This window comes from Nothobranchius furzeri, chromosome 4 (assembly GCF_043380555.1).
Source record: "Nothobranchius furzeri strain GRZ-AD chromosome 4, NfurGRZ-RIMD1, whole genome shotgun sequence".
Lineage (NCBI taxonomy): Eukaryota > Metazoa > Chordata > Actinopteri > Cyprinodontiformes > Nothobranchiidae > Nothobranchius > Nothobranchius furzeri.
Genome location: NC_091744.1, coordinates 70,252,980 through 70,266,640, shown reverse-complemented (window position 1 = coordinate 70,266,640; position 13,661 = coordinate 70,252,980). Strand labels below are relative to the sequence as shown.

The 13,661-nt window shown below is 40.5% G+C and overlaps 1 protein-coding gene across 1 annotated transcript in view; it reads left to right on the top strand.

Annotated features, from left to right (window-relative positions):
• The window catches only part of igf1ra (insulin-like growth factor 1a receptor), a 92,766-nt gene that overhangs the window by 68,358 nt on the left and 10,747 nt on the right, over nt 1–13,661 (top strand). The window contains 8 exon segments of the mRNA NM_001323792.1: nt 556–700; nt 5,744–5,952; nt 6,537–6,663; nt 7,421–7,656; nt 7,753–7,920; nt 8,375–8,582; nt 12,140–12,426; nt 12,520–12,662. Coding sequence (NP_001310721.1) covers nt 556–700; nt 5,744–5,952; nt 6,537–6,663; nt 7,421–7,656; nt 7,753–7,920; nt 8,375–8,582; nt 12,140–12,426; nt 12,520–12,662 — 1,523 coding nt within the window.

The window sequence follows — 13,661 nt, the reverse complement described above, 5'->3', positions numbered from 1 at the left end:
TGGTTGACTAAAGCTGCACCTCATTATAAGCGGCATGGTTCAAAGCGTGGGAAAAAGTAGTGGCTTATAGTCTGGAAAATACAGTGAGCAGTTTCTGACAATAGGGTCTACTGCAGATTATCTAAACGGGTAGTCTGCTGCCCTCAAACTGAACAGAAGTCAGCAGAATATTTATATTTGCTAAAGATCTACACTGCAATGTTTGGTAAGGCTTTAACACGATGTGGTACTCTTGCCCACCCTGAAAGCCGTTAGGCCTAGTGGAGTAAGCTGGTGGGATGCACAGTGCAAGTTACGAATCCAATATCATAACTACCTTCCATACTCTAACTCATGATTCCATAATGGTGCTAGTTGACAGAGTGGCTCATAAGCTTATTTTCACTTGTAATGTAGCCCGTCCAGTTAAGTGCCTCATTTCATACTTGCATTAGGGGCTACTCTGGGTAATACAGTAGCAGTAGATACCTGGGAAGAATTTCATCACTTTCTTACTTAGACTGTTTTCGTTCTTCTTTGTCATTGTTCAAGTTTTGTTGATTTTCCCTTCCACAGATAACATCGCCTCTGAGCTGGAGAACTTTATGGGGCTTATTGAGACAGTGACAGGCTACGTGAAGATTCGACACTCCCACGCTCTTGGCTCGCTGTCCTTCCTCAAGAGCCTCCGTTACATAAATGGGCAGGAGCTTATTGAGAAGTATGGCTCGTCTGTGTGCATGAATGCATGCATGTGTGTGAAAGTGCATTCAAGTAATAGTTCAGATCTTTTAAAATATGCTTCTGTGAAAATTTTACAAATGTTTTGCATGTTGTAGATAGCTCTCTGAAACACTTAACAGAATAGTCTGACCGTATTGACGAGTTCACATGACCTTTATTTTGTTTTGCCAAAAGTTTTCCATTGCATGTTCAGTTACATTTAATTATATGGTTACTGAAGTTCAAATATCTGTAGCAACTTTAGAAGATACCTGCATGAAAATTATAACAGCTCTGCGAGAATAACAGTATAATGCAATATTGACAGTAATGTGTAGAGCTCCGGACGTCACGTGACTCTCAGAGAGTAGATGCCATGTTGGCAGGCAACAAAGGTAAACAAAATGAATGGGATCGGCTTGGATTTTACTCCCGTCTGAGTTTACTTCACACTTTAAAACCGAAGAAATCATTTTATATAGTCAGAAACATCTCCGACCCTTACCATGCCCCTGGGATACTTTTTAAAAACGCCAGAAGCTGTCGGAGCAGACCTGTCACCGGATTTGAGATGCCCTGACATTTATAATTTATAAAACTAATTAAACAAAAACACAAATAACATAGATTTACAAGTCAGATTTTTTTCCCGATAAATAAAATAAATGTCAGGCTGGAGCGTCTCAGGATCTGTCTGAGATCTGTCTCGCTGAGACAGATAATAGCAATCCAAAGTGCTTTTTATGTGTTATCTGACAATTGATCAACCATTGCTTAAAAATGAAATACAGCTTAGCCGGTTTATTGCTGTGATCATAAGACACGTAAACGGCAGCACGCAGAAATCACGTGATGTTTACTTGTTGCTATGAGCAATGATGGGAATAGCGCTGTTTAAAATAACGGTGTCAATAACTGTGTTCTTTTTGAGGTAATGGAATAATCTAATTAATTACTTTTCCCTTTGTTGCAACTCTGTTACCGTTACTGGGGATGGAAGGTTGTGCGCTACTACGTGCTTGTCGAACGTTGAGCAACAGTGTGAGGCTTTCTGACCGCCACACTTCAGCTGCAGCCAGGGAGAGAGAGGTGTTGGTAACACACTTACAAACACGATGGTGATTGGCCGGGTGGGCGGAGACCCTCAGAGTTCCCAATGTCTCAGTCACTGCATGCTGTAGACACAACAGAGCAGTGATGGGAATAACGCCGTTTAAAATAACCGCATTATTAAAAAAATATATTTTTTTCAGTAATGAGCAATCTAATTAATGTCTTCTTTTATCAAAACGTCGTTTCTGTTGCTGATAAGAAAAAGCGTGCGTTAAGCAGCACGGTGTGTTGAAGCTGTCGTCAGCTGATCAGGAGCTAAAGAGGCAGATGTTTTCATCCAAGCGCATCACGGCCCGTGAAGAACGAGGAAGACATGATGAATAGTCTACGGCTGCAGGTGTGGATCTGCAGCTGTGCCCCTTCTTAGCATGACAGCGGGACTACCCAAAGGTCCGCTAACCTGTTTACCGCTCAGGCGTCATGATCTTCTACCTTCCTAGATCATCCAGCTGTAACCTATTTCTGATCATATCTTTAGTCCCGCTGTAACACTGATGCATCAGTTTCAGACGTCATGGAGCCCAGGTGTTATTAGAAATACCTGTGTGTGTTTATTTATTTATTTATTTATTTATTTATTTATTTGTACCTTTACTAGATTACCAGCAACAGAAATGCTACTAAAAACACGCAATTATGTGAAGCTGGAAAAATTTTAATACTGTGCAAAATTACATTTATTTCTGTACTTTAACTAGACTGAGAGACCATTTAAAGGCTCAGGAACCTTTACAGGTGTTTCTATTTGCAATTGTAAATTTTGACTGATTGGGGTCTTGTTAAATATCACACAGTGACCTTTTAATAGTCTAGATTAGTGTAATGTTCCTGTTAGTAGTTCCTCCTGTTAAGTGCTCATTTATTGAAATTATTCAGGTTTATAAAAACATTTGGACATACATTTTATTATGTTCCAGTCATTAGTCATTTAAATTTTACTATTGTAGTAATTTATAGTAAATTAAGTAAGTTTAATTAAGAGGGGGACACATTTTTCTTGCATTCTTTAATGAAAAAGTAACTAAGTAGTTATTTTTCTTGGTAATTAGTTACTTTTATAATCTCGTAACTCGGTAAGTAACTGAGTTACTTTTTGACAAAGTATTCAGTAACTATAACTAATTACTTTTTTAAAGTAACACACGCAACACTGGCTATGAGTAATAAGACAGAAAAAGCCACACCAAAATACGTTTAGGAAGCCCACTAAGAATCGTAATAAAAGCATTTAAAATAAATACCATACACAGTTGAAGAAACGGTGTAAGTACCTGATATGAAGTGGTCGCTGCATAAGCAAAAACCTTTACTCTCGGCATCCCACAGTTTCAATTTAGTCCGGTCACTAGCGCGTTTTATTGCAATGATCCAACATTTGCGGTATTACAGATTTTGGGGAATCCTGTAGAAGGCTCTTCCCTTATCTCGTCCGCGTCTGTTCTGGCATCCTGGGGCACAACAGGAATCTACCATATTTCCCGTTTGATTGAGGTTTCTGACAATAACAAATAGCCTAGCTGCGGGCTACTGCCTTCCAAGATGGCACCATTTCGATTTGAACTGTTGCATGCCGGGAGAAGTGACGCCAACTCCCGGAGCTCTATAGGTTCATAATTTAATATTTTCCTAAACGTAAAAAGCAAGTCACCCCAAATCAACTTTTTTTGCTGATGAACTATATAAATGAGTTTCTAATTGTGCTGAAGACACGTGTAGACAATAATTTGGCACTTTAACATATCTTAGTCAAAATTAAAATTTTCTTCCTAAAGCTTCAGTGTGCAGTCGTCAGGTACACTGTTAGCTGGTACATTGTGATATCACAATGTCGTTGCGAGCCTGTGTGTGTGTGTTTGTTAGTGGCATTTGTTGCATTTTTCTAACAGGAAGTGGGAGTGAAGTAAGACTATGGTAGGGGTGACTTGCTCTTTAATTGTTTGACTCAAGAGCAGCAATCGACTTTGCCCGCTCCAATTAGTCGATATTTCATCAATTTGGTCAAACATCTGCACATAGCTGCTTAAGGTGTCCTGTTTATTTCCATTTGTTTCCCATCCATCCATCCATCCATCCATTTTCTGAACCCGCTTGTCCATGTAGGGTCGCGGGGGGGCTGGTTCCTATCTCCAGCGGTCAACGGGCAATCAGGCGGGGTACACCCTGTACAGAGAGCCAGTCCATCGCCGGGCGACACAGAGACACACAGGACAAACAATTATGCACACACACACACTCACACTCACACCTAAGGGCAATTTAGACAGACCAATTAACCTAACAGTCATGTTTTTGGACTGTGGGAGGAAGCCTGAGTACCCGGAGAGAACCCACGCATGCACAGGGAGAACATGCAAACTCCATGCAGAAAGATCCCAGGCCGGGAAGCGTTTTCCACCATATTTTATTTTTTAAACCCAAAGCCTGTGCAATGTTTAAATCTAAAATGCACAGTTTTTGCAAGTAATATGCCATGCATGTGCAAAGACATCATGTGGGGGCTGACATAAAGTAGATTCATAGAACTCGGATGTAACTGTTGCACATTTAGATTTAACCAATATGATTAGGGCAACTAAATCTCATCATTTTTGACTGGACCTAACTGTTTAAATTAAAATCAGTTGACACATTTTTTGTTGTTGTTTTTAATATAGATTTGATTGGCATTTAGATTTTATTAACAATGATGAATTGTGTATCGTAATCATTGGGATCTAGATTTTATTTTTAAGTGGCAGTGTCTAGTTTCCTGCCACTAGGGGGCAGTACATACATACATTTCAGAGTAGTTTTACACCATATTGCCGTGACTGTCGCTAGTTTAAAAATCATTAGGTAAGGGCAGAAAGCATGCAACCTTGGTGTGACTTTGATAATCTTCAGTTAATTTTGTCTAGAGAATGCAATGCCACTTCTGGCGCTGTAGTTTATGGACCTGCTCAGGGTCCTGCGCCTGCCGATGACATCATACTACGGCAATAACGCTCGGCCAAAATATATTGCATCTCTTTATCGATCCTGTTCTGTCACTTGGATTTTGGAAGGAGTTTAGCAGTTTTATTATTAAACTCATGTTTCTTACTACCTAAATGTTTTAAATGTGGTAAACTTCAGTAAGTCGTACATCCAGCCAATCATTTAGTGTGATGTCATCGACAGGCACAAGACCAAGAGCCGGTCAGAAGCTGGCTAAAAATGCTAGTCCAGCGCCCTATGTAACTTAGGCCTGATTTTTATGGTTACATGGTACGAAAACGCCAATATTTTTTGACCACTTGACATTATTCATTTTCAACAATGTTGCGATGGAAATCTCCTGAAATTAACGGTTAAAACTACACATTGTTTCTTTAATAGTCGCTATTTTCAAATAAACAACAGAAAGAGTTGCCGTAGTTTATTCTAACTATCAGCAAAACAGTCAAGGTTTTCTATATCTATTCCACTGTTTTTGAACAGATACTCATTTCAGGTACTTGCAGAGTGTATTTAGATACTGAATCGTCTGAAACAGGATAAATAAATGGTTCCAAAGCTGATTGAAAGTCTCAGTTGCAGTCCAAGAAACGAGAGCTTTTTTGGGTTAAAGAGGTCATGGGAACGCTTTTCAATCTTCCTGTTATCATTTTTCCCAGTGTTAGGTTTCACTCAGAGGAATGTGCTCGAGGATGACAGGCATTCCCTTCCTTCTGAAGGTGCTCTGATTGGCCCGCCGGTGCTCAGAGTGTTAACATGACTGTTTCTGTTTCATGTCTTGTTTCGAACTCATTGTCAAACACAACGCTGAACCCACACAACATAAAAATGGCCTACTGTTATTTTTTGGTCTTTCAATCAACATGTTTCTGCTCAATAAATAAATAAGTTGTTGATTAGATCTGAGTACCATGTTTGTGACCATCTGATGGTCTCTTTCTCTTCTTGTCAGTATGTACTCGTTCTCCGCCTACAACAACCACAATCTGCAGTTGTTGTGGGACTGGAGCGAACACAACCTGACTATTCGGGCTGGACGCCTCTTCTTTCGTGGAAACCCAAAGCTCTGCATGTCTGAGATACACACCATGTGGGAAAAGACGGGCATAGGTGTGAAGCCAGAGGAAGGTGATTTCCGCAACAATGGAGAAAGAGCCAGTTGTGAGTATTTTTAATGGCGTCATTTGAAAGAGCTGTATTTTAGGGGCTTTTCTCATTTCATGGTGTCGCTCTACCTTTTAAGTGTTCTGTTTTGTATAGTTTCCTTCTTTTTAAGCATTAAGTGTTTGCTGTTGCAGTTTCAGCATCCCTTCAGTGAGAATGTATTACCTCGGATATTAGGTCAACCAGTAACAGTATATTAGGAAAGCATTTCTTATATTGGTCAGTACAAATAGTAAAAGTTGCATGTTTCAAGACCTCCCCCTCAGAAGGCCTCTGGGTAGGAGGCTCTGATTAAGAAAAATGGTGGCGTGTGAGGCTGCAGCTAGTTCTTTGTTTGAGGTCGGCCTGGTTAAACATTAGGCAGACTTCATGTTAGTATTGTGCATGCTTACGTATCATTTGACACACCTGGGCTACAAAAGGAATGTTCCAGGCCGATCAGATGAGGCGATTTCACTTCTCAATATAGAATCACTTTCTTTGGTGTGAACTTTTGTCTTTGTGACCATAAAGACCTTTTCCACTTTAAAATGTACCTTAAACTAAAGGAGACGTCCAAAGGGTTGGCTCTGTAATTGCAGGTGAAAGTCATATCTTGAAGTTCAAGTCAAACATCACAACAAGCGACACAATCAAGCTGACTTGGGAGCGCTACCAGGTCCCCGAGCATGGAGACCTTAACAGCTTCATTGTTTACTACAAGGAGTCGTAAGTTCTTTACAGTGTTCTCAGCCACTGAACAAGCAGCATGTAAAACACACGTTTTTGCAACTAAAATGCACTTTTAATGTATATTTTAGCTTTTAGTTGTGAACATACTGTGAACAGTCTTGAATTATCTTCCATAGCTTTCTCTTCCAAGCAACCAGACCTTCTCATGCTCTTTGAACGTGATCTTAATCATTAGTTCTCCAGGTTCACTAAGGCTCTGTAAGTTTTTTAGTGGACTTTTGCTGCTTTTTTTGCTCAGATTCAGTCCAATACATGTTAAGGAGAACATACTTTTTGTTTGGACCAAGTTAGAGGCGGACTGGCATTCTGTGAGTTCTGGAGAATCCCAGAACAGCCGGTGTGATCCCGAGGTGGGTGTGCTCCGGGCTGTTGTCAGCAATCCCCCCACCTCGAACATCCCGACAGAGGGTTGAGCGGACTGCAGCAACGTTCCGCCTCTTACCTGCTCGTAGAAGTTATTACAGAAAACTCTTGCAGCAGTGTAACACCCCACCCCTAATCCTAACCCTAACCCAATCTTTCAAAGACAGATTCAAACGTATTAAAAGCATCTTCCCAACATTTAATTCGATTCTTGTTTGGGATCTTTGGTAGACTGCTTGAAGGATGTCTAAAGAAAGACATATTTGTTGTTTGCTTTGGAATACAAAAAGGAAAACGTTTTGGTAATTCTTGTTGCATTTGCTGAACGTGTCATTTTTATGTAAAATCCTTTGTGTCGTTGATTTTCCAGACCTTTCCAGAACATCACAGAGTTTGATGGCCAAGATGGCTGCGGCTCAAACAGTTGGCACATGGTAGACGTAGATCTTCCTCAGGATGAAAACATCAACCCAACATTTACTCTTCAACAACTGAAGCCCTGGACCCAGTATGCTATATTTGTGAAGGCCACCACCCTGCAGGTCAAAGACAAACACATAGCTGGAGCTAAGACCGATATTATCTATCTGCGCACTCGCCCATCATGTACGTATTTTTATTTTGCTGTATTTATTTATTTTTTAAATAATCAGCCGTAACAGTTTTACCAGCTATTATGTGCCATGGTTTGGTCTGTTATAGTGCCGTCCGTGCCCAAAGATGCCCGTGCATATACCAACTCTTCAGCCAAGCTGGTTGTGAAGTGGTCGCCACCTGCTTCTCCCAACGGGAATCTGAGTTACTACCTGGTGCGCTGGCAGCAGCAGCCAGAGGACAGGGAGCTCTTCCAATACAACTATTGCTCAAAAGGTCTGCAAAACACAAAAAATCAAACAAAATAAATGCATTTGTTGTTTGAATTTTCTAACTGGTGGCCCTGCAGGTGGGCTTAGTTGTGTATAAATATTTAGATGGGGGGACAGGAAACATGTAGTTCTGCCTATTTTCCACAGAATAAACAAACAGAATATGGTAATTATTAATCTGCATTTGTGTAGCCTTTGGCTAGATTTAGGTTTTGGTATTTTGTATTGTTTTTTTTTTTGTTTGTTTGTTTGTTTTTTTGTCTTGGTGCTGCAACCTAACCCGCTCCAGATTGTTGCCTCACATTTATACACAGATATGGTATTGTACATGCATAAACCAATACATTGATCCTTTAAAGCTTAAATATAACACATGGAACACTCTCTAAACATGGAAAACAGCCTTTCATTACAGTATCTTTTGTTCTGTTTCTGTTTTTTTTGTGTTTATAATCTAGACCTGAAGGTTCCGATCCGGATCCCAGCATCAGGGCTCACAGATGTGGAAGACAAAATGAAGCCCGCCAAGTCGGACCTAGCAGGGGAGAAGAAGGGACCTTGCTGCGCTTGCCAGAAGACACCTGAAGAGAAGGATCGGGAGAAGCATGACCGATACTTCCTAAAAGTTTTTGAGAACTTTCTCCACAATGCCATCTTTCTGCCGAGGTACGGGTTGAGTGACGCCGCTTATCTCTTCAAATCTCAATCTGAACTTTTTTGTGGTGACAAGGATTAGTTGACAGGCAGCGAATTAAGCAATCCAAACAAATCCAGGACAGAAAGGAAGCTGCTCTATTCTCCTCAAAATAGACTGAATTTAAACTAAACCAAATAGAAAAACTAAAACCAGTTCCTTGTGCACACCAGATAGTTTTTTGCTCCCAACTGAAAATGCGTAAATTTACATTTGGATAAGAAGGTGACTTTATCAAATATTTCATATTTTTAGTAACTTGGATATTTAACCTTCACTCTTTTTTTGTGGTTATCTGGGTTTAAGGATATCTCACTTGTTTGTTTTCAGTGTTGAGGTAGTTACTGAAAAAGTTAACAGTTACAGGTACTTTTTTTTACTTTGTTTAAACCCTTGTTGATTCCTTACACTGAAATGTAATGCATAACTGTGAAAAGTAACTATTTAGTTACAATTTAAAAGAACATTCTTAAAAAATTAAAGAGATACTTGGTAATTTTTTCAAAAGTTTAAATCATATTTTTCAGGCTATTATGTACTAAAATGACCATTTACAGCATTAATGAAAAGCCACCCAGCCCCATCACGCCTTGTGGCCAGACAATTCCACTTGCAACTTCAGAGTTGCCGGTCTGGTTTATTGGAACTTAGAAAAACTTGAGCAGACTTACCTGGCGCTTCAGTCTGGTTCCAGCATGTTTGCTGCCTGTGTTAGATCATGAACACAGCTGATTTGTTTAATTTAGTGATGAATCGCTCCTGTAGGCACTAAGCAAGGCTGGGGAGATGTTTCAGCTGTTAAATTAAGGTGTTGAAAAAGACAAGCGCACAGCGAGGAGATAGATTTTGCTTTCCTTTTTACAAATGGACACTAGGGGGTGCTAAAAGGAAGCCATAACTGCCTAGTTCCACTTTTATGTCATCTTAAAGAGCAAGTCACCCCCAAATAAACATTTTTTTTGCTGATAAACAAAATAAACGAGTGTCTAATCGTACTGCAGACACATGTAGTCAATAATTTGGCACTTCAGTGCATCTTAGTTAAAATTTAAATATTCTGCCTAAAACTGGCAGTGTTGTGCCATTGTCAGGAAAAAAACTCTGCACTATATTTTAATTTAAATCTGCCACCGCTATTGGCTAAGAGGTATGCTATGATTTAAACTGGTGCATTATGATGTCACAATGCTGTCGTGAGCATGTGTGTGTGTATTTGTTAGCAGCTCCGCCTTCTCGGTCTGCCAGGCAACAGCATTTGTTGCATTTTTCAAACATGAAGTGAGAGTGGAGTTAGACTCTGGTAGGGGTTGACTTGCTCTTTAAGACCAGCAAATTCAAACTATTGGGAAGCTCGGTGGAGCCCAGCTCCCCGAAAATGGTGATGGACTCCCCTGGAAGGCCTCAACCGACACACCCAAGATTGGACTTGTCATAAACTTGTCATGAACTATGTCATAAAAAGGAATTTACAAAGCATGTTTTAGGGCAAGCATTTAGAAACCAATCGTCTGGAATGCATCTTTTAAACTTGCTGAATAAATTTTGCGTAGCATGGGTGAAAAGTTAGCTGCCACCATCCCCTAAAATGCCCATTCAGCATGGGCGACTAATAATGGACAAATGCACTCTTGGGTAACGGTAACTCAGTAACTCGTTAGATTAATAGTTACTGGTAAAAGTGACGGCGTTACTGACTAGTTGCATTACTACCCAACACTGTTTGCTTGCACAACAGATTGTTTCTTGTGGATAGCAGAGGCCAATAAAAATGTCTTGATTCCATTTACACTCTAAATAAGAATCTCAAATACGTGTTTAAACAACTTCTAATCTGTCCACAGGATGGGTTTGATCGCTAAAGTGTTTATGTTTAGGAAAGTGTTGAGTATGTTTCCTATAATGGCTGATGTACAAACAGCTGGCATAAAAACTGTGGAAATTGTGTGTTTTTTAACCTAAAGTTTAGGGTTGAGAGAAAAGAGGGTTCATAAAAAGCACAGGAAGTGTTTCCCATATTGCCTGAACAACCCCCGACTCTTTTTCTTGAGTTTTTTTTTCTTTTCCCTAAATTGAGACAGCTGCCAGGAATTGTACAGTGAATCCATTTGGAGTTTAAATGAATGAGTCCCGCCAGCAGTGGAAGACAAACAGGAAAAGAAAGAAAAGAAAAGAAGGCAGAATAATTGACTCTAGGGAGTGGATCGTTGGCTGTAGTAGTGCAGTGCAGAAGCTGCCATCACCTGACAGGAGCATTAAGTTACTATAATCATCTGCTGTTGTTGGGGTTGATGAAAAAATACTGATACATTGACGCAGATTTCCTGGAAGTTGCCATTTCTAATCTGTTTTAATCTCATAGCCCACGCAAAACCTTCAAACTTTCTTTCATCTGCCTTTTGCATTTCTCTTCTGCTGATCTGCTTTTACAACAGGCTGCCTGTCAGAATAATGAATCTGTCTTTGCTCGGCTCTAGAGGAGAACGTTTACTTCTATTTACAGTTTATTGTAAGTTGTAACTTATGTGCTGGGCTTTGCTGGTCTGCACCAGATACAACTGTCAGAGAAGAATGTTCACATGTAAGTGTGACTGGTCTTTCCCACGATGTGTGCGTGTGTGTGTGTGTGTGTGTGTGTGTGTGTGTGTGTGTGTGTGTGTGTGTGTGTGTGTGTGTGTGTGTGTGTGTGTGTGTGTGTGTGTGTGTGTGTGTGTGTGTGTGTGTGTGTGTGTGTGTGTGTGTGTGTGTGTGCGTGGGATTAGTTAGAGCTGATACCTCATGAGGATGTTTTCTATCTTTTTCTGCTTCATTTAGTTAAAAAAACTGTAGGAGTTATAAAACAGTTTTCAGCCACTTCAGGATCAAATCACTTGGATAATCAATAAGTTCAGTAAAACTGGTATCAGCTGTCCTCTTTTCCTGTTCCAGATAGAAACTCTTCTCTGTATCTTCGCTGACAACAGAGCAGATCTTACAGGTGGACTCGCCGCCCTGTGGGGGTCTCTTTTACAGCTCCTGGTGCTACATTCACAGATGTCACCACCTCTCCCTCCTCAGTAATGGCAATGTGCAGTTCCAGGAGGCTCTGCAGCTTATCTTCTAAATTCTGATACCAAGTGCCAAAACACACCAGCAGCCTGTGTTTGACAGCTGAACATTGACCTACATGATTAGAGCCTTTGATGTTTCTCTGCCGTGACCATCTCTAGTCAACTCCTTTTATTGTTGATTGTTTTAAATTTGGACAGGAGCTTTCACCCCCTTTATTTATTTATTTTTGTGATATGGAAAAAATGTCTCCCTTCATTCATTTTTTTCCTCCTCTGTCTGTCCACTGTGCAATGATCTGTCTGACCTCAATCTTTTACTTCCAACAGCATCACAGGGAGTGCTGTGCAGCATCTGGGCTTATGACAGTCACAGCCACACACACACACAAACGCACGGACAATATCTGCTCACTCAGTCTCCTCCTTCCTCGCTATATTTCACTGTTTGGGTTGACTGAACTTTTTATTTGTGTCTGTTTCAGACCTCCGGACCGTCGACGCAGAGACATTTTCGGTGTTGCAAACAACACTTTGCTTCAGGAGGGTGGTCAGGGAAATACGTCCCTTGGCCCCGGAGATAACAGTACAGATGGCATTCCTCCTGTCGTAGAGTACGCCTTCTTTGAGGACAAAACCCTGGCAGAACATTTGGAGATCTCCGGGCTGCGGCCTTTTACCGTGTACCGTATCGAGATCCACGCCTGCAACGAGGAAGTGGGCTACGACTGCAGCGTTGGAGCTTTTGTCTTCTCCAGAACTAAACCTGCTGGTGAGAAATGCAGCAAGTTGCACTTGATGGAAATGTGCAAACTTTTTTTTTTTGTTTGTTTTAATAATGTGCATTTTATTGTGTGTTTGGTAGCTAAAGCTGATGACATCCCTGGTAAGGTTGTTTATGAGAGGAGTGAGAAGACTGAAGGGTGTGTGGTTCTGTACTGGCCCGAGCCTGTCATGCCTAACGGACTTATTCTGATGTATGAGATCAAGTACCGTCTGGGTACCGAGGTGAGCACTGTATACTTTATGTAAATATAGAAAATATATGCAACTACAACACATTAACTTTTGTTGTCAACCTGATATAAGATGGGTACCACAGCTAACTGGTGCTAGCAACACAAAAAGGGAAATAGAAATAAATTTTTCTGATTGTACTCAGTCACTCTGAGTTTATCTTGCAGGATGAACATGAAAATAGTCTCCTACACCTATCTCCTGCATTAGCTTCTAATAGAAAATAGACGGTGAAACTCTAGGATTTGAAAAATCTACATTACAATGACACTGATCATTCATGAACTCACCCATCTTGGCATGTGACAGGGAACGCTACAGTTGGTTTAACCTCCAGGAAACAGCAGAGAGTATCTTGGCTAGAAGGAGCTAACCATTAGCACTAGCATCTCCACCACACAGCAGAAGCTCCCCCAGGCTTGTGTTACTTGTGGAGATAAAACAATGTTGCAAAGCAAAAGGAGTCAATAGCAGAGTCACAATGCTGTTATCCAATCAGAATAGAGATGTCCAAATAGCAGGATCCAAATCCTGCCGTGCTCTGCCACTTTTTCCTCCAGCTGACTCGAGGCATACCGGAGCGTTTTTACCCCCGAGAACGACTGACAAGGCATTCATTCCTACGGAGACCACTGCAAACGTATTGAAATATGAGCAAACTTGATCTTTAACTTTACAGATGCTAAGCTCAAATTTGGTACTGGTAACACTTAGCACTAACACATCCTGCAGATCACGTTATTTATTCAACTATTTAAAGTCGTTAGAAAATAGGTCATGAACTAATTGTGGTTTTGCCGAATAATCCAGCAATTACAAACTTAAATTGCATGTAAAGTAGAATGAATGTAATTGTCATTTTACAGATTATACTCATACGTGCACAATTTAGCTGATTAATGTAAAAAAGTCTCTACTGCTGCACAATAACAAAGATCAACATCAATTACATGCAAGGGGTCAAACCCATTGATTGGTAATTAGCCATTT